Genomic DNA, 19,845 nt, shown 5'->3' on the forward strand with positions numbered 1-19,845 from the left:
AAACCGTGTTTGTCTTCTGCGTAAGTTCTAAGAGCCGACCATTTTTTATTTTTCAAAAAGTAACCTAGGGAAGGAACGCAAATGACCAATGGCAATAAGAGTGTTCCACCTCGAAATAGCTATTGTATAAGCACTGATGAAAAAATCCTGTTTTAAACTGGGTTTCATTTATACGCGTATAACGGGAATGCTGTGCTTTAATTAGTAATAAACCGTTCAAAGAACGAAACAACTAGCAGTCTCTGCTGCCTCAGTGAATACATTAGAAAACACCTCAAGGCAAGACGCTTAATCCAGGCAATATTCCGCTTTAACTGTGTCCTTCTATCTTGTCTTTCTGATCACCTCTTTCCAGAATGGTGACGTAACTCTTCAGCTATCAAATGTGGACCCTGCAGATCAAGCTTTCATACGGTAAGTATACTTGTATTGGAACGGGCTCACCAGAAAGTTTGTGCCTACAACAGGCCACAGCGGCAGAATTAGCACCCGTAAAACGATCGCAATGGCAACACACCAGCCATTAGATATTTTTATTCCCTACTGATCCTACTTTCTACATATTAACAGGATACCAATGCCGTGCATAATATCAGAAAGTATTTCAAGTGTGAAAAAGATGACAATTTCGTTCTCCTTTGTCCTCTGTGTCTATTGTGTTCACGGAAATCTTCCCTGCACCATACACGAAAACCTAGAGGTAGCGTAAGAAAATCACGGACTATTCGTTGGCTGAAGATGCGCAGCGGACGGTCACTTTCTCGAGCGAAATCACTCTCTGGCTGTTGTACTACAGTCACTGCATAAAGGAAAATTATTTATTGCCCAACCGCCATCAACGGTGACGTAGAATTGCTGTCAAACCGCTGGGCATTTTTATTCCATACAATCTTTACCGATCTTATTCGGCCCAAAAATGCATCGTGTGTTGCAAGGCTTTCTCTGGATTAGTCCTTAACCTGATCTTAGCCGCTGAATTGCGTCCTTTACTAAGCCAATCTCGCTACAGTGGTCGTATACGGCGTTCTTCTTTATGGCGAGACACAATCTTAGCACTAACAGAGAGGACATAAAACGAATTGGTTCGAACGGAAACGCGATCGGAACCTCTTGCCAGGTGTTTCTTGTGGATCAGCAGGTACGCCCCAGATCGGAAAACAGAGGATATTGTACCGCTTGAGCTCAAATCGTTCACGCTCGATAGCTTCATGAGATGCTTTTCCTCCCTCGCAATATTACCTGGGCAGTGAAGTGGGATCAAGGTTGAGGACAAAAAGCTGGGAAGCCCTGTTGTGGTCCTTGTAATAGGCTAATTATGTCTGATAATGTCGACTAGGTGATATCGAATTTTCCAGTTAAAAAAAGCGAAGTAGACTGGAATAGGATACATAAAGCGCAGAATATTGGCTACGTGCGATCAGATTTGAGTATCGGCGCAGCCAGCAGTTGTTGTTTGAATTTGTTTAACGATTACTTAGTTCGAATTCAACTGTCATACTGCGTCGTACATGCTACCTATCGATTTCGCTAGAAACCAGTTTGGTGGACGTTGCATTTGAATTTTACCTGGAAACCTGCTCGCCATGGCGCTCTCAGCATTTAGGGTTTAATTTAGTAAATACTTAGTATAAACTATTTTAAATAATCGATGTGCCATTTGTGGGCAATAGGAAAATGTAAAGCATAAACGGATATGTTTTATGAGAGATTATTGATTTTACATTTCAGTTTCACACCTAATCTCCTCATCGACGATGGGTCCTCCGGTCGCCCCCGGCTGCGGCCTAACTACGAGATCGCTGGCACGTTCGCCGATGAGGTTCTTAACGTTCTTTGCTTTATCAATATAGTTATCCATCCGCATTGTGTCTATTGCCGCATATATTAAATAGCATAATTTAACCGACATGTTTAAGCGGGGCTAGTACGGACTAGGCCTAACTCAACCTATGACGTTCCTCGAAGCCATTAATCAATAACGCGTCATAGTTTGCAAGCACGAAACCCAAGGCGTGGCTCGCCTTAGTATTCCTTTCCTGCAACTAGTAGTCTATACACCAAATACTGTGCTGTTAGTACATGGGCAATATATCCAGTAATGTTATAATTCATGATAGCTTGCTAGAGACCAGTTGGTTAGCATGTGTGAACACCTGCAGCTACAACTGCAAACAGCCATAAAGACGACCTGTCTCGTTATAATACACACCTAAGGTCAATAATGCTCTTAATATTACTGAAGAAAACATTTACACTAAAGCCTACTATATACTCGGACAACTAGTTATCTTCCTTCTCTTCCAATTAACCTGCGCTTTTTTACTCTAAATAGCGCGTATTACACCTACAATCACTATTAAAGGACGCATTACCTGTCGCATGAGTCTAGGTGTTCACACCGCCGCTGGTATCGGCTACGCCCTCCGCTGAAGGCCACGACCCTGAGCGGGAGCTCAGGCGGCTTGAAGCGCTCACTAGCGTAGGTTTAAGTACCGGCGGAAATGGCATCAGCAGCAGCATTAGTGACAATAACGGAGCTATCGGGAACGACTTTGCGCCACCGGAGGCTACGCGCAAGGGTCAAGACAAAGATGATGATGGCAGCAAGTCGGGGAACAAAAGGACACGCGCGGCCAACGTAGACGAGATTACTGACAGCAAAGATGACCTTGAAGAGCAGGAAGATAATCGCTTTGCACGCGACGTTCAGGAAAACCTCTGGCGAGGCCGTAGCAGTTTAACTGATGGGATATACAAGCACCAACAGTTGCGCAGTGGTGAGAGTCAGGCAGAAAAATTGGCTTGAAGACCAGTAACAAAAGAAATTGCGGGCTGAAGACAAAGAAGTATTTAAAGCTAGGAATGATTTACCTATCATACGGCTGCTTAGAACTAAGTTTTAATCCTAAGTAACTTTTTGTTCGAATATTTAGTGATAGTTAGCCCGTACTTCGGTAATCAATGTGGTTATGCCCGAATCAACTACCCAGATAAAACTTAAACATAGCCTTGTAATGATACAGTGAGTATTTTTTACTTCTTGATAGAGGTGTGGGAATAAAGATTTGTTTGAATGAAATTCTTGCTTAAGCAAGTACAAAAATAGGCTGGAATCCAAACAACAATAAGAGAGAATATAAAAGTTACAAGTGACATGCAAAGAAATATAGTGACAATAAATTAGGTTCGTAGTGGGGGGTCTTTGCAACGAGATCTGATCAGCTTACTGAACGAGATCGAAGTTTTACCAGGGTCAAAATACTAGTTCGCCCTCAATTATGAAGGTGATCGCGAGGCATAACTTACACGCAAACTATGAGTTGTCCTTATCCTCGTCTCTTTGCACGCTGCTAGTGTCGGGGTTAACGACATAAATGTTATGAACATAGTAATGTATTGAGTTGATTAGCCGTTTATTTAGATTAGGCTCTTGATAGTAATACTTGATAATAATGAATAGTAACACAATATACTACAGATATATTGAGGCTACACTAAAGTGTGATATGTACTAAGCTAATTATTGTCAATAATTGTCCTGCAAAACTCATTGCAACATTCTAATGCTATTCTAGCATAAAATCAATTATGGAACACATACTCTAGATCATTTCTTATGTATCTCTCTCTCTCTCTCCCTCTCTCTCTTGAAACTCAATCTTTCTGTCGACGTTTTTTGCAGACCAAATAATTGACGACGTTGAAGATGAGGAGGGCATCGTTGGGAACTTACCACATCCTATCGAGAAACGCAGTCGACCGATCGGCGAATGGATATGGTCTGACGACGATCGGCACGCTGATACGAAGGACCCGAAAACGGACAATCTCGAGCTGTTGCTTAACTTGATGCAGCAATATGATCAAGATCAAACGGAAATTTCTGAGGTAAGTGTCCTAATTTAGGAAACGAATCGGCAGAAAAGAAAAATATTCAGTTCCTTAAAACCTTTTAGCGTAAGATAGGCACTTGCAATCTAAAAAATGTGCATAGTGCAAAAAGGTGTGATCTCTTCGAATCTTATTCTTCAACAAAACCCCTAGATAGATAAACGCACCGATACCACTAAACAAATAATTGGCAAGGATTTAATGCCAGCGCGAGTCCGTAAAATTATTACTCTATGTAGGTAAAGTGTAGATAATATTTTAACTGCCAGCTCTGCAAGAAATGAAAGGCCGCGTCTATTTATGTTGTTGTTTCAAGTTGAGCACACTTTTCTCTTGGTAAACTTAAATATACATAAATTGGTGTAGGAAGATCAGTGAGTAGAAGCCTCGATAATATTTGATTATAGGAATGGCTTGCACTGAAAGCCAAAGGAAACACATAAAACGTTTTAAACACACAAGTTTTTCACCTCATGTTAGCCGAAGAATGGCCACCAGCGATTAATAGATCAGCATCGTTTGCCCCGTTCTTCTTGTCATGCCGATGTTTACTTTGGGACTGCTTAACAGCTATAGGCAGTGACGGACGATTGGTCCTTCACATGAACGGACGAATAGGAATAACACGTCAGTATCCGCTGGCCTTAACTAAAGATATTTCTAATGAACAATAACTTGAGCTCATCTGAAAATGCGCAAATGGGTCATTGGTTGCCAGCTCAAGCAAACACGGTCTTGGCCTCTCTTTTTCCCAATGCACACTTTATACCTATTAAATATGTGTCTAAGTATCTTTGATGACATGCACACTTTGATGTTCTGGTATCACTTGCTATTCATTATTTCGTCACGCTTAACTTTGAAACACTCGTGTTTGAGCTTGTATTACTAAAATGAGAGTGTCCCACCTCTTCTCTTCTTGTCTCTTTTGCGGCCTTAACTCAGCATATTCATGTGAACGATTCTATCTCTCGATTTAAAGCTATCTCAGTATATTTTGCCTGTATACCTGTAAAACATAAGAAGTACACACCTATGATACGTTAAATCAGTATTCCATAAGCAGAACATCCAATCGTGTATACGCCGTTGACTAACCAAGTTGTTTGTTTTGTATTAATATTTTATGCTCTCAATGCCACGTTAAATCGTGTGAAACTATAAATTCCGTCAACCGTCTTAGCCAAGGCACGCAATCGGATTCAGCTCAAGCTCGCAGAAGCATTTAACTGTGTCCGTCTATTACAACGTACAGTGTTCATAACTCCAGACTTATGTATGATAGATGGGCAGAAATCTATATTACAGCAGTGAAGTTATGATTTAATAACACAATGTTGTTTATTTCACTCACGAGATGAAACTATAGAATATGAAATTACTACTGCAACGTGGAATAACAAGCATTTTTTGTAATCTCTTTCGACACAATCTCAATGAGGAAAAGTTATAAATGGACGCTTCATCCGAGCATAGAACGTTGCTAGGGTTATAGCACCGTTGACCTTAACGTACTGTGCACGTTGTTTCTTCTCTTGCCGTCCGAAGAAGGTCCGAGTTCCCGATTCCTGTACTAACAGAGTTCGGGTTGCTTAGAGAAAAAAAACTTCGCTAAAGCAGAAAATTTTAAATTCTGCACTGAGAACCTTCAGCATGGAAATGATGAGATTGCAGCTAGACGCAGATATCAACAGCGAAAGACTAAGCTTCTGCAAAAGAATTGACGAGATAAGCTTGCTTTCCCAATGTCGCATTAAGAATCAATTGCACATAAAAAATATGGACGTAGCAAGCGAATAAAACAAGTCAATTCTATATACTCTCCGAAGTTGATATTGCTCTGTAACATATTTATAAAATTAGCCTATTATAGATATCACGAGAGTATTGTACCAATAATAATGAATGGGGACATTCAGGTTGAGCGCATCGCCCACCCAACCGCCACTTCTGGGCATTCAATAAGGCGACCCAAATTTACATAAAAACTTCAACACTTCGCTTTAGTTACAATTCATCTAAGCGTGTTTGAGCTACCACGAATTGCATCGTCTCTACATCAACGACCAAACGATCCTCGTCGTCTTCATAGGATAAAAGTAACTCATTAGCCTCCGCAAACAAGTTATCCAAGTCCCCCTTTTACGGACACGCACATAACTATGATTCCCTTAAATAACAAACGTTAACCAAGTAGTCCTACAATATGCAACGCGACATCATTGCTACTGTTTATACAACACTTAAAAAACGGCATTTCCTACACTAAACTCGTTTTGTCAGCTCTGCGGAACTGGAAATCGCAAGATGCAGGCAGAGAGAATCAGAATAAACTCAGCCTTTTTTTAACTACCGCAGACATTTAAAGGATGGGTAATGTCTGTCATTAGCCGGCCTATGCAACCGTTCGTTAGCAGGCTTGTCCAGATTTACTTATTCTGCTTAGGCACATGTTTGCACGGCACGTTTCGGCAGTTGTTGCCATAACACTATGTGCAAGGCCTAAGTATTAAGCATTCATGTATTTAACACTGTTTCGGAATTGTAGTATCTGCACAATCACTGAGAGGCCTTTACCGGTGTGTGCTTTCGATGAAACCTGCATATTTGCTTCTCGAATTACCCAACGCCCCCTTTCCTCTTTCTCATGCATTCTCAGAAGTTCACAGTCAGATTTCCTGATCGGGTTGCAAGAAACATTGATTTCATGTTTCTATACTGCCGTCTCTCACCTACGCTAATTGCAAGCGCAATCCAAAATTGTCACACTTATAAGTTAACGATCATGCTTGTTGCTAATTGGTCTAGTTTTACTATCCAACTTATGTGTAAATCTGTTGTGTGAAGGTTCAATACGCCATTCAGCCTATGTTCGCATGCTCGCTTCCTTTTCTTGCTCATCTCCGTTAATTTGGGCACCGTTTTGATTTAGTATCTTAAAGAACAGATCCGAATTTTCGGATTATAACGAGTAACTTCAGAGTAAATTTTCCATTCGTTGTAATGTTCCCGTTTGCGCGAAGCTTCAAAACTTCATTCATGAACTTTGATTCGTTGGACATTCCTGCCAGCAAAGGCATTATACATTTGGGTCTATATTTCTTTTCGACTATTTTTACTTAACGATACATAGTTATTTAGTTTATTTTCTATTATATGTATTTTATTGTATGTTTTGACTTGGTGTAACAGGATGATGAGCAGAATCTAAAAGCAGAAGCAATATTCCGACGACGCAATAAAGAAAACGATTATTCTTCACTAGAAGACCCCGAGTCGATAGCTTTGTCGTCAGCTGGAGAAAGCGATCAGGATGAACAGAATAACGTGCCCAGCGATCAGGAAACTCCTTTGGATATGTTAATGTCAAGGGCACCAGATAACTCCGATTTAGTTGGAGAGTTACGAGTAAGAGGGGACCCTTTTATTAGGCCAATGAGGTTGGACACGAAAAAGCCTGGGCCGGGCTACTACTACCACGAACCTGAGGAGGGTCAAAATGAAAGGGAGTATGTAAGTACAGAGAAGCGGACTTCACGCGTAAGGCACGTTTTTTTTACCTAAATGGCATTTAAGTCACACTAGTTGGTGGACTAGCGTTGCAGGTTCCGTATTTGTTTTCTTGTCAAATCCGCTCTATTTCCGACTCGAAGAAATAAACTAAATCAACACCATACAGGAGTCGCTTTAAAACCAAACAGGACGTTAAGGTAATCCTCTTGCTATACGTAATTGGAAAAACCAGGCATGTTGACATGAGCAGTTAATTTCAACTCTTCATTGTGCGCCCATCAACACCGCTTACAGTGAGATAGTCACTTTGTTCGTAGATCTACTATGAATAAATCTTTAGAGCAGATTCCTATATTGGATTTGAGAGATATATCATAGTACGTTATATGCTATCTAACTAAAGCCTGGCTCTACACATGTGGTCTTCATTTTTTGCTTCATTAGCAAAAGGAAATGCGTCGATTACAGCAGAAGATGCTTTCAGAGAAAAGTATTGACGGGGATGACCTCATCGAAGCGCTCAACGAAATCAGTAAGCACACTTAAGCGAACCAACAACAATGTATAAAAAAAGGAATGTAAATACCATTGTATCAATATCATGTCCATCCAACATTGTGCCATTCATTCCTATTGAGCATACGTGTATTTCTTCTTAATCTACTTTCCCTCAGATTTAGTTCTATTATTCTATTAGCTTTTTAATTTCCTTGTTTTTTAGCCGCTTTTTTTTATATCTTTAAGCCCATATAAACTCATAGTGTGGCTCTGTATTCGTCTGTATACTTCAGACCAGAATGGTCAGAAACGTGAAATCGAAATAGTTGGCGTTCCACCGAGTCGCGTACCTGAGCGACATGCAGCTGGAGTCGCTCCTCTCGACCCGTACCATACCGATCGGGGAGTTGAGGCAATCGATGCTAATACAGCCTATCTTGTCGTCAAGAGTATCAATACTGGGTGCGTATACACAATTTCGGATAGGTCTTTTCGGTTAATCGGTTATGGCCCTTGAACATTTTTCTAACTGCAAATACAGTTTATGTTGTGACGTGTAATTGTAAGTACTTCTTTACTGGCGATTTATTGTGCATAGGGTTGTGCGTTTCCGTTTTGTTTTAAAAAATCAAGGTCTAGCTATATAGTAGAGATTATTTATTTACTCTATTATTATATGCGATATTTAACAAAATATTTTATGTATTAGAGCTAAGCGTACACTCTGGGAAAAGCTTTGTGTGCTCTAGGCTCTACGAAGCTCTTCATTTCGATTGTTGATAAGAATGTTGCTAATGCTAACAAATTACAAACGTTTTACTAAAATTGCTACTATATGCTGTGATCACATGTCGTTGCTAGTTCGACTGTGAAAGATAACGACGCCATCCGTCTCGCCTTAGCTCTTGAGAAAATATTCGGTCTACCCACTGGCACTATCTCACAGGTGCGCCTCAACGGCAGCCAAGTCGACTTCAAGCTCTTGCCCAATGAGAAAGGACTGAACGCCTCCGAGATGATTCGTTTAGTTGGTAGGAAAAAACTGAGAAGTTCTCCTCTATGCTATTCTATTGCTATTCGATTGAGTCGGGCTATTTCGATCACTGTGTTTGCTTGGACGTATTTAATCTATCCGTCTTTATAAAAGATTTATGTCAGCTTCTTGAAATGTTCAAGACAATTCCAGCTAATCTCTGACTAGCTTAAAAGTTAAAACGTCTCTTAATACTTTCCTGTTTAGCGAGAACACAAGATAACGAATACTCATGGTGTATTAGTTTGTAATGTCAACCCATTTCGAATGACATTGTATCTCTGTTACAGGTGACAAGAACGGGGAAATTCTCCGTGCAACAAATCTGTCGATTTCTTCTGGGGGCATTGGCGAAAGAGTCAAGTATGAGGTGATATCCCCCAGGTCTAATGACCTCTTCCTTTTCACATTCGTGGTTTGCGGTTCCGTGGTCGGCGTCCTGCTCGCGATCTCTGTTATTTACATAGTCCGAAGGCACCAACTCAGCAGGGATAAACTGCACGGCCTTAACGGCGAGGATGACCCTCTTGCGAAGTTCGACTATCAGGTACTACTACGGTGTTGAAATTGCGTGAACCTGTTACGTATCAAAATTCAGTTGGCTTCCACATTGGTAAGCATGGTCACACAGGTACGACGGTTTTAGCAAGAATAATTTAGAATTATTGTAATATTTCTCCTTCACGTACGGTCCGGTAGTTGATCATGAAAATAATAATGATAATATTTCAAATGTTTTGTACTTGATAGAATATCGCTTAAGGGTCTATCCAAGACGTGAGCGAAATCGAACTCGTTTTATTGGTAACTATCACACTAGGCATCAAACTGTTATACGCATCAAACCCCATAGTGAGGTGGGTCGACCAGGTCTGTTAAACGCTTTCCTCGCCGCACACAGAATCGTCCTCTAAAATGCGAACTTCACTTGTTGTGTTTGTATACAAAAAATATCTGGTATTGTATTTTTAAGATACAAAACCTAAAATTGATTTCTATTGTTCTTAAATGTGTGTTTACTATCCGTAATGCAGGATCTGTGTCGACAGCGGATGGTCGATTCAGGAAGTGGTAAGGAAGGCGCATTAGCTGCAGCTATGGAGGCTGGCAGAGCGCCGGACAAGGGTTCTCCCAAGAAAGTGAAGATCGCCAGTCAACAGTCACACGATAGCTCGCGTTCGTCGACATCTTCGTGGTTGGTTTAGTCAATTTTTCGCTGTTCATCGTTTCGTACAAATATTTTAAATAGTTCGATTTAGAATATCGGCAAATATTACTAATGACGTAAGTCGAATGTTCACAAATCTGCTGTCCGTTAACTTCACTCGCAGGAGCGAGGAACCGGTGGCTCCGAACATGGATATCTCTACCGGTCACATGATCTTGGTAAGTACACTTTTCTGGTACACGATATTTCGCGCATTTAGGTTAAGTTTCTGTAATAGTAACTTATGAGCCCCATTCGACAATCCAAAAGCAAAAGCATTATCGTGTGGTTTAATATATATATATATATATATATATAAGTAAACAATAATATCCGTCTTAATTGTTGTTTAAAAGTTGATTACCGATTTAAACTCTGAGTCACTTTTCTTTTTCATTCGATTGCTTAGTCGTACATGGAGGATCATCTGAAGTCGAAAAATCGCCTTGACGAAGAATGGGAGGGTCTTTGCGCCTATGAAACAGACCCCTCTTCGACTTCAATAGCTGAAAAATCGGAGAACGCAAAAAAAAATAGATACATGCATGCCTTACCCTGTATGTTCCGTTTTTTGAGAACAAAAAGATAGGAACTAGTTCTCTTTATATATTATTAGCATGTAAACGTCTACTATTTCGAAATAGATCGCATGTAAAGTATGTAATGTTCTTTATTTTGTTTCATTGAGCCAAACAACAATTCATGTACGACAGAATAAGTTAATAGTATCTCCGAATGTTGTGCATTTTAGATGATCATGCGCGTGTAATTTTGAGTGAGTCTTCCAACGCAGAAGATTCTGACTATATCAACGCTTCAGCAATCGTACGTCTGGCTCCAGTACACAATATTATTTGCAGTATTACGGTATACCTATATTGGCGTTAAACCTACTGAATCAATATGCATATTATAACTTTGTGTTTCAACGGTTTGACAACGACTGTAGCAGAATACACTGCAGAAAACTTGATGTACTTTTACGATTCATCATGATCACTAATACATCCATGTATGTATATATTACAGACCGATCATGACCCACGAAATCCAGCCTATATCGCCACTCAGGGTCCACTGCCGCACACTGCATCTGACTTCTGGCAGGTCTGTTTTAATCGAAAAAAGGTCTGACACGTTCTATCGACACATACGTGTGTACTACATACGTAGATAACATTTACCAAAAACTTTACCCGATAAACGGCTTTTTTAAATATATCTCTTTGACAAGGTACCTACGAAAATATATTTTAATATATATATATATATATATATATATATATATATATATATATTTTTTTTTTTAATTCACACGTTCTTCTCTACTTGAAGTCCATAGTTGTATTAATTAACTATTTCGATTGTCTTCGAAGGTCTAAACTCCGTCCGGTTTATCTGGTGTTTATCCGAAAACAGTCCCTTTTCCAGTTCACAGTTCTTACTCATGTTTGTTACTATTGTTGTTGTTACGGTTGGGCCTGTTGATTGCAGATGGTGTGGGAGCAAGGTAGCGTAGTGATTGTTACACTTACTCGACTAATGGAGAATGGTGTGGCAATGTGCCACCGCTATTGGCCTGAAGAAGGCTCCGAGGTGTACTCCCTGTATGAGGTGCACCTTGTGTCCGAACACGTCTGGTGTGACGACTATCTAGTGCGCAGCTTCTACCTCAAGAATCTAAACACATCGGAAACCCGTACGGTCACACAGTTCCACTTTTTGTCGTGGCCGGAAGCAGGAGTGCCACCTTCTGCTAAAGCGTTGCTTGACTTCCGCCGAAAAGTGAACAAATCGTATCGCGGACGTTCATGCCCGATCGTAGTCCATTGCAGCGATGGTTCAGGCCGCACTGGCACCTACATCCTTGCCGATATGGTACTCAACCGCATCGCCAAAGGCGCTAAAGAGATTGATGTAGCCGCTACCCTTGAACACGTCAGAGATCAGCGTGCCAATATGGTTCGCACCAAAGCACAATTCGAATTCGTGCTAACGGCAATTGCCGAAGAGGTGCACGCCATTCTCAAGGCTCTTTCTAAAGAATAAAATGCTAAGCATATATTAAATACGTCTCTGACATACGGCTGACTTATTCGTCAGGCAACCTTGAGCAGTAGTTTGAGATTAGAAGATCAATTATTCTACTGAAGGATATTTAACGTCATAGCTGCAATACAACTGCATAGATTGACTACGATCACTCAAGATGTTTTAGGTTAACCGCTCCACACTGACCGTAGCAGAGTTGTGCTCAATTAGACAGTAGCCAGATGACAAGCCCTTTGACAAATTAGCATTGAAAACCTTTCTTTCTCAGCCGTTATAATAAGTTTACACTATTAATTTTTATCGCATTAACGCGAGCACTTCGTATATGCCCAAACTTAGTGAAAATTCTCTCAATTGTTGTACCCAAACTCGGATTCATAATCAGACCAAAGACAGGACTTGATCGGCACATATATCTGTCGCGGCAAACGCATGATAAATAATGTGAAGTAAGGAAGACCTCTCAGATACCTACTTGCTCCGATGAATGAACCAATAATGAACGAATCATTGCTTCAGTATATAAATAAGCCCAGCGAATCTTTAGATAAAATGGATGTACGTTCTGGCAAAAGGAACGAGACATAGCTACGCAATATCCGCTTTTTTTTTTTAGAAAACAGCTATCATTACCACAAATGACAAGACAACTAACTTTTTCAAACATGATTTTGTAAGACTTCTTAACGCAATTATAAATTCAACCACGAACCCCTTGGTAGTTCGTATTGTATGCTGTTCACTGACACTGTTCCTAACACCGACCAAAGACGCATTAAGTAGATCATTTACCCGAGCGGTGGCAATGGTAGTAAAAGAACACGGATTTGGTGATGGGTCGGCCGTAGGGAAAAACGACAATTGAAGGAAGAAGCGAAAATAAGATAATCATTGTTTCGTCTTACAATATTATCATCATTAGTAAGATGATTATTACGATTATCATCACCATAAACGTTGTTCTTCATTACTTTGTAATCATTTTTGTTAGCAGACCCATAGTTGCTTTGTTTCCTGGTACGCTGGGTAACCTATGGTGGCATCTTCTCAACTGACACCGGTTGCCAACCTAAAGGATCGTTAATGACTCGACGAAACAGTAGAAACATCGACCCAGCTGCATTCACTTGAAGGGCCTGCGATACGGTTAAAGGAGTCAAGTTTATTTGAAGAGAAATTACGTATGCTTTGCTGTGCATTAAGCAGGAAAACGAAAGAAAATGGAAAAATATAGACCGCCAAACTTGGCGATAGATAGACGTCGATGAAACAAGCAACGAGTGTTATTGACTAAGAGAAGAGAGAAGTAAGGAGAAACGGCGACTCAATAAAATGCATATATGGGGAGGCGAGAAAGTGCGGGTCACTTTTGGAACAAAAGAGAAGGATCAGGTAAAACAAATATGATATTTCGGAAAGGCTGTCTAGAGTGCAACATGATCAGGATGAAGTTTTCACAAATAAAGTAGATAGGGATAGTGGATACAGAGACCGGTGATATCGACATAGCTGAATTGAAAAGCTGTCAAGAGATCAAGATGTGCAGGCAAAGATTGAATAATTGGCAGATAACGTATCACGAAGAGGAAAACAGCGGTCAAAGTACCGAATGGGATAAACGGGAAGTTTATCGACACGTCGAGACATTAACATTAACAAAGTGGGAAGTGAAATGCAACTTAGATGACAGGATACGGCTAAATGTTAGGAGTGTATTACAACGATCCGGTCCGTAGTGTTAATTCTAACACTTACAGAACCTGCGTTGTAGGAAAATCGAGGCTGTAGCAGACGGCACAATAGAAGATGTGAGGCAACACAAAACGGCAAAGTCCAAAAAAAGAAAGCTGCAAGAAGCCAGCGGGTCTTCGAAAAAAAAATCCATCAAAGCTTGCTTTAGGCACAGACAGTGAAGACAATGAATCAACGAAGGGCCTAAGGATAACGATGTTGCATAAAGGTTGACCCGTCTTCTGACCATAAGCTGGAAGTGGGGTTCTGGTATGGAAACGACGGATCGTCTGTAAAATGCGTATCAACAAAAATATACTATTTACAATGAGTAAAATACCAGGGATAATTATTATCGGTCGACAACAGCAGACACAAGATGTACATGCCTTCACTTTACCACCACTGACGAAAGAGAAGCGCCTTACACTAATCCAGCTTTCGTGATCATCCAGTAAGCGCAACTGTCTTCCCTGGTATAATCATACTAAAAATCATATGACTTTGGATATAGGCCATATTTGTCCTATTATCAAAAAACAACAAAAGAGTAGTTCATACGAAGCGTATTAAATTTGGTGGATAGAAGCGATTAAAGCGGCTGTGTTGCATCCGTTAAATGTCTCCTAGATTCTAACCAAAGACTTAGAAAAAAAAACAAAAAGACGAAACAATGAAACTGGCCAATTATTTTCTTCGCGAATATGTATATTTTTCTATTTCTACGTTGCTCTGTAGGGTGAAAAATGGCTTGGCGCATCTTAAAGGAATACAAGAGCTTGCAAGCACCGGCTTAGTGTTACGTTTATCTAGGCTTTCTTAATTTTTGTTTCATTGGGCTTGGCGGTTTTATCGTTGCAACAACAATTTTAATATTACACCAACAAATACCACACGCCTAAGCACGTTTAAAAAGGGATAACCAAGAGCTAATCAACATCTACTTTTCTATCGATAGAAAAATGCCTGTATAGGTCTCAAGACGTTAAATGCACTGTTTAACCCTTGTTAACAAACTGCAAACAAAAATGACACAATCGAAGTAGACACTGACCGCGTACGTTGTAATTCGCTATATCTATTACAAACCGTTATCTTTCTAATAACAGCGGTTTCCCCACATTAATTAGTTAATTTTCCCCACATAAAATGCCTAAGCAACGGGTTGACCTCTTTATATCACAAATAATTATGTGGTCCAGTCTGAGGGACGCAGCCTACCTAGTCCATAGTATACAACACCTATACAACACAAGACAATAAAAATGGAAACTTAAAACACATATGCATTTCAGACAACCACATGAATACTCAGAAACGCAGATACAACCGCCAAATCATTCCAGTTAGAAGCTACACTGATTTTTTACTGTGATGACGCAGGAGGGCATGATGTTTGCATAGTATTTGATAATAATTAATCTAAACAAGCATCAATCTCCCGTGCGTTCTTAGTGTTGGTCTCATTCCTATTTTGAGCTCCGGTGAACAATCCGGCCTGATCTCTGAAAAGTATAATATAAAAGCATACTAGTAGAACGACATTCGCGATGCAACGACACTCATACTCCTTGTCGAGACATGGCAAGATGTATTTAATTTTAGAAAAAAACAGAAGACACACAATAGGAACAAACAGGTGATATCCAGGAAAAAACACGAAGTGGTGGTGCCGAAACGATAACCAAATGACGGAGTGGTAATCACTATTAAGACTAATGTTCTATTACTATAAGTGTTTGTGGCAACAAAGAGGCGAAGGTAATCATGACGGTCATGCGCAAACATTTACGTTAATTATTTTAAAGGTAGCATATTCACAGCGATGATATGTGTTCCGTAAGAGCAGGTTTTTTGTTGTCGATTCGTATTTACTGCGAAGTCGAAGGAAACGAAACATCGGGTCGCAGTCTGCCGATCGGTCGAGTTGTCTAATTGTCGGTTAAACAAAGAAACAACTTCGAAAGACTTCTGATGGTTCAGAGAAGGTATTTGACTGAGTATCCGCAACTCCACCGAAGGCCCCTGAGAGTGTTGTTAATACAAATAGTTAAGAATATGCTGATGATTGGGGGAGGCAGACGAACGATTATATCGAGATCAAATCAACAAAACAGAAACGGACACTATTTAATATCGTACAGTACCATTAAATAACTATTACTATTATTATTGGCCAACATTATGATTTACCATCATACCAATTTGCGTAACAAATTGCAAAAAACAGCTCCGAATCATAATTTACAATGGATGCTCTCAATATAAAGGCCTGAAAGGCTGACGAGTTAAGATCAAGATATGAAAAATATATGATAAGAGAGATAAAAACATTAGTTATATATATATATACAATAGTTATAATGATAGAATATTATTATTATTATTATTAATAATATACAATTATTGTATGAATATATGATATATATATATGTACTTACTATTTATTTAAGAGCACCCCGTCCCAAGATTATTAACGATTCTTTCCCGCCAATTCTCTATATTTTCAACGTATAAGTCCCACTGAACTGTCTGTCTATGATGTTAAACAAATAAAATATTTATGTCAAAAAAAGTCTCGGTTTTGTGTTCTCGTAAGTAGGTTATTACTCTATTTGGCTTACATTTAGGACAATCGTATACTGTTGTTTATTGTTGCAAATTGGATGCCGCAATGGATAAGTAGGATTATTCTCTTTAAAATTATTTAAAATTTATTTTTATTAAAAATTTATTTTTTCGGGATCTTCCGTTTAAGCTATTTATATATTGTTGGAGATTCGTGGAAGGTCACGGTCTGTCCCGTTTAATACGACCGAGTCGAATAGCTAGTTTTACTTTCCTCAGCTAATAAAGTTCTCTCCCTTTCCTATTAAATTTGTCTTATCGTCTAAGAAAATAACATATATTGCATATATGCTGCAGGTTCAGATCGATTATTTGACAAAATTCTTTGGCGATATATATCATGTTACCTCATTGTTATTTATAACACTAAAGACGCAACATAATCACACTTGACACAGTGTACAGGACGTGCATTTATTTACCACAATATGAGCAAGGTTAAACAGCTTCTCATGCTATCTTTCATATAAGGTAACCCTTCAATACATGCTGGCCCTAACGCTCGCTCGTCAGATGTGAATTTATTCTCAATGTTTGTAACCTTGTACTCAATTCCTTCCCTCCAACCCTAGATACCGTTACAAGTAACGTGATATTCCTTATCAATATACAAAAGAAAAAGTCGCAGCTAAGGGTCCCTTGAGTCTCGACTCCTCTCTGCGACTTACCTGCGTTTACCAGCTTCTACTGCTATTTTACACACAGTTTCAACACTAAGAGGGTGGAAATTTCCTGTGTGACCCGAACCTAATCCCAACAGATCAATTCACACAAGCTGTATAGCATAAGACCACCTATGCGAGTTTTTGTTTCCATTTCCATTCTCCAATCAAACTATCTTCCGAAAACTCACTTCCCAAAAATCATCCACTTTTACCATATTGAGATCCTCTTATCTGTTACCAGCTTTCAAAGTCCATGCTATTGTCCCTATTTTATGTTCAGAGTATTGGAGTCACGCAATCACTGTTTCGGTTTTGGCAAGAGTGGGCCTCGAAGGTTTCGACCGCGACCTCTTGCAGCTTGCGCACGTAAAATAGCAGATTTTCCTCGACCCGCTGCAGCGCCTGTTTGCACACCAGCACCCGGTGGTTTTTTAAACATCGGCGCGTTTTTCAACATGTCCGGTAGTATCATGAAACGGACTTTGCTGCCTCGAATATAGACATTCTCAAGCTCCGATGTACTTCCATCACGGTACGTGGCCACAATGCTCTGCAATTGACAATTCATGTTGTCTTCGGCCTCCACTAACTTACCGCGGTACACCTGAAATATTATCGGATACTTCGTACATAAGACATTGTAATTTTTCTATAGGTACGAAAAAGTCTTTTAAAAAAATGGTTTAAAAACATCCGTTGTTTTATGAAAACAGATGACAGTGAAGATTACTCACCCCAAAGAGATAACTAAACTTGCTGGAGCAATAACTGCATGCAGGCTTTTTATAGTGAATTGAACTCATTGCGTAAGCTATGATATTTAATAGCAAAGAATCCTGCATAATGCGTACCTCTCCACTGGTAGTCTCAACAGTGACAATATGTCCCTCTGCTTCGTGAAGAACCTTAATAGGTACACCAATAGACATCGCCGTATTTTTTAATTAACGATTCGCCAACAAGTGTCCTATTCTTATAATAAATATCAAACAAACGTCACCTGGAAATGATATAAATTGTGTTTATAGGCACTGTAATCTGAATTCTCATAATATACGTTAATTTAACAGATAACACGATAATGTCAGGTATAAACTTCAGCACGACTGCTTTTGCAGAATCCTCACGACCTCGAAATCTGAAAAAATCCTCAATTAATTTAGTACAAAACTAATCATGACTTTTGAAATAATAAGTGAGCAATATTTCAAAATATTGTTATTATTATTATTAACTATTATTAAAAAAAAGCGAGATATTCAAAAATAGACACAACGAGCGTATACACAAAAAAGGAGACAGATTTAAATAAATACGCCTAAAATAGACTTAGCAATATATTAGTAATAATACCAAAGAAATGGTGCCCCGAAAATGTAAATCCATAATAGTTAACGTTCACATTTCTCTATTTGACATGCATGTACCAGCTTAATCTAGCGTCCGTTGATTATCGCAAATGAACTTCCTTCCTCTATCACGAGAAGTAGAGAAGAAAGTCGGTTCTACAGCTTTGAAATAATGGCAAGTTTTCCGCCTTAATTCAACAGATCAACATCGTGATCGAACAAAATGTTTGTTTTTGAAAAATCAGTTATTGTAGACTCCCGAATTCAAATAGGAAAAATAGTAACCCAAACTGAATACGTATATAAGTATGCAAAAGAAGCTGGCTTCGGCAAAAGTTAACAAAACACACACATTTTTCTTTAGAAGAAATACGGTAAAAATAAACAGCAACCGAAGAGCTCAATTGTTTTTTTCATGTCTGAGAATCTGTCTGGGCCTCTGCTAAAGCTTTCAATGGCGCCCTCACAACAATTAATGCTGTCCGAGCGCGTTGCTCACAGGTTTCGATCAAATAAGTATTATCACCCTGACGCAACCTTCTGATATTGAAATATGCTAGTACTATCTTATAAAGAGTTGTCTAAATGATTATACGTGACGGTTAGAATCTTACACAAAGATTGATGATACACAAGGGTCTTGATAATTGTCCTTAATTTAATACACACCAGGCAATAGATCCGTGCCGGCGGGCGAACATTCGATTTGGGTTTGTTTAGCAATCAAGCACGGTAATGATGATGCTGATCTTTGCGTATTGATGTTACATCCTATAATACCACCATGGGCGTTTAGAAAGCCGATAGATGGCGCATACATGAGAAACGTAAATAACGATGATGACATGGTCCGCGCGCGGTTTTCTTTGACGACATTATGAATAAACGGCGAAAGGATGCGCCGCAAGAAAATAACGGAGGGACAAGTTCAAGACGAACAAGATCCTGAAGTCCTACAGTCGGCTTCTAAGGGAGAGCAGGGCACAAGACCCCGCCCGGGAGCTAGTGTACCCGGGGAAGAGGGGAACCCGAAAGGAGGATGGGCCGGAACGTAACAAAGAAACAGTAGTCCAATGCCTGTTCCTGCAGACTATGGTTTCGAAGTAATATTAAACTATATCCCGAACCAAAGCCCAAATCTTCGAGGGGTCCAGGGTTTAGTAGGTGAGAATCCCACAGTATTAGACAAACAACACAGTTGTAAAGTCTGGTCTGCATAAATCATTTGCCCTCAACGTCCAATAAAAAAAGATGGCGCATATATAGCATTTACATGCA

At 39.6% G+C, this 19,845-nt stretch overlaps 2 protein-coding genes across 4 annotated transcripts in view; one reads left to right on the forward strand and one right to left on the reverse strand.

The window, feature by feature from the left end:
- The window catches only part of IA-2 (tyrosine phosphatase IA-2), a gene marked incomplete at its 5' end in the record, with an annotated part of 35,763 nt that extends 19,260 nt beyond the window's left edge, over positions 1–16,503 (forward strand). The window contains 15 exon segments of one of the 2 annotated variants that reach the window (XM_022849152.2): positions 356–414; positions 1,729–1,819; positions 2,390–2,777; positions 3,683–3,888; positions 7,084–7,404; positions 7,849–7,936; positions 8,196–8,364; positions 8,764–8,933; positions 9,226–9,482; positions 9,970–10,130; positions 10,267–10,321; positions 10,552–10,699; positions 10,894–10,967; positions 11,172–11,249; positions 11,637–16,503. In XM_022849152.2, the coding sequence (XP_022704887.1) occupies positions 356–414; positions 1,729–1,819; positions 2,390–2,777; positions 3,683–3,888; positions 7,084–7,404; positions 7,849–7,936; positions 8,196–8,364; positions 8,764–8,933; positions 9,226–9,482; positions 9,970–10,130; positions 10,267–10,321; positions 10,552–10,699; positions 10,894–10,967; positions 11,172–11,249; positions 11,637–12,191 (2,820 nt within the window). In that variant the 3' untranslated portion in view covers positions 12,192–16,503. 2 annotated transcript variants of the gene reach the window in all.
- A 433-nt stretch (positions 16,504–16,936) lies between these two features.
- SmD3 (small ribonucleoprotein particle protein SmD3) lies at positions 16,937–19,364 on the reverse strand. Of its 2 annotated transcripts, none has more exons than XM_086972123.1 (3): positions 19,237–19,364; positions 18,070–18,218; positions 16,937–17,822 (listed from the first exon to the last, which is right to left on the reverse strand). In XM_086972123.1, exons 2-3 carry the CDS (start codon positions 18,145–18,147, stop codon positions 17,517–17,519), a joined length of 384 nt encoding a protein of 127 aa, XP_086828249.1. In that variant the 5' UTR covers positions 18,148–18,218; positions 19,237–19,364; the 3' UTR covers positions 16,937–17,516. The 2 variants fall into 2 exon arrangements, with proteins under 2 accessions (XP_086828249.1, XP_022704888.1); XM_022849153.2 differs by having other exon boundaries at positions 19,182–19,316.
- Between the last annotated feature and the right edge of the window lie 481 nt (positions 19,365–19,845).

The sequence above is a fragment of the Varroa jacobsoni genome, unplaced genomic scaffold (assembly GCF_002532875.2).
Source record: "Varroa jacobsoni isolate VJ856 unplaced genomic scaffold, vjacob_1.0 scaffold_1390, whole genome shotgun sequence".
NCBI lineage: Eukaryota > Metazoa > Arthropoda > Arachnida > Mesostigmata > Varroidae > Varroa > Varroa jacobsoni.

Coding starts and splice junctions, on each gene's coding strand:
- SmD3 (XM_086972123.1), bottom strand. CDS start 18,147: ATGTCTATTGGTGTACCTATTAAGGTTCTTCACGAAGCAGAGGGACAT. Junction 17,823..18,069: donor TTGAGACTACCAGTGGAGAG/GTACGCATTATG, acceptor ATAATATTTCAG/GTGTACCGCGGTAAGTTAGT.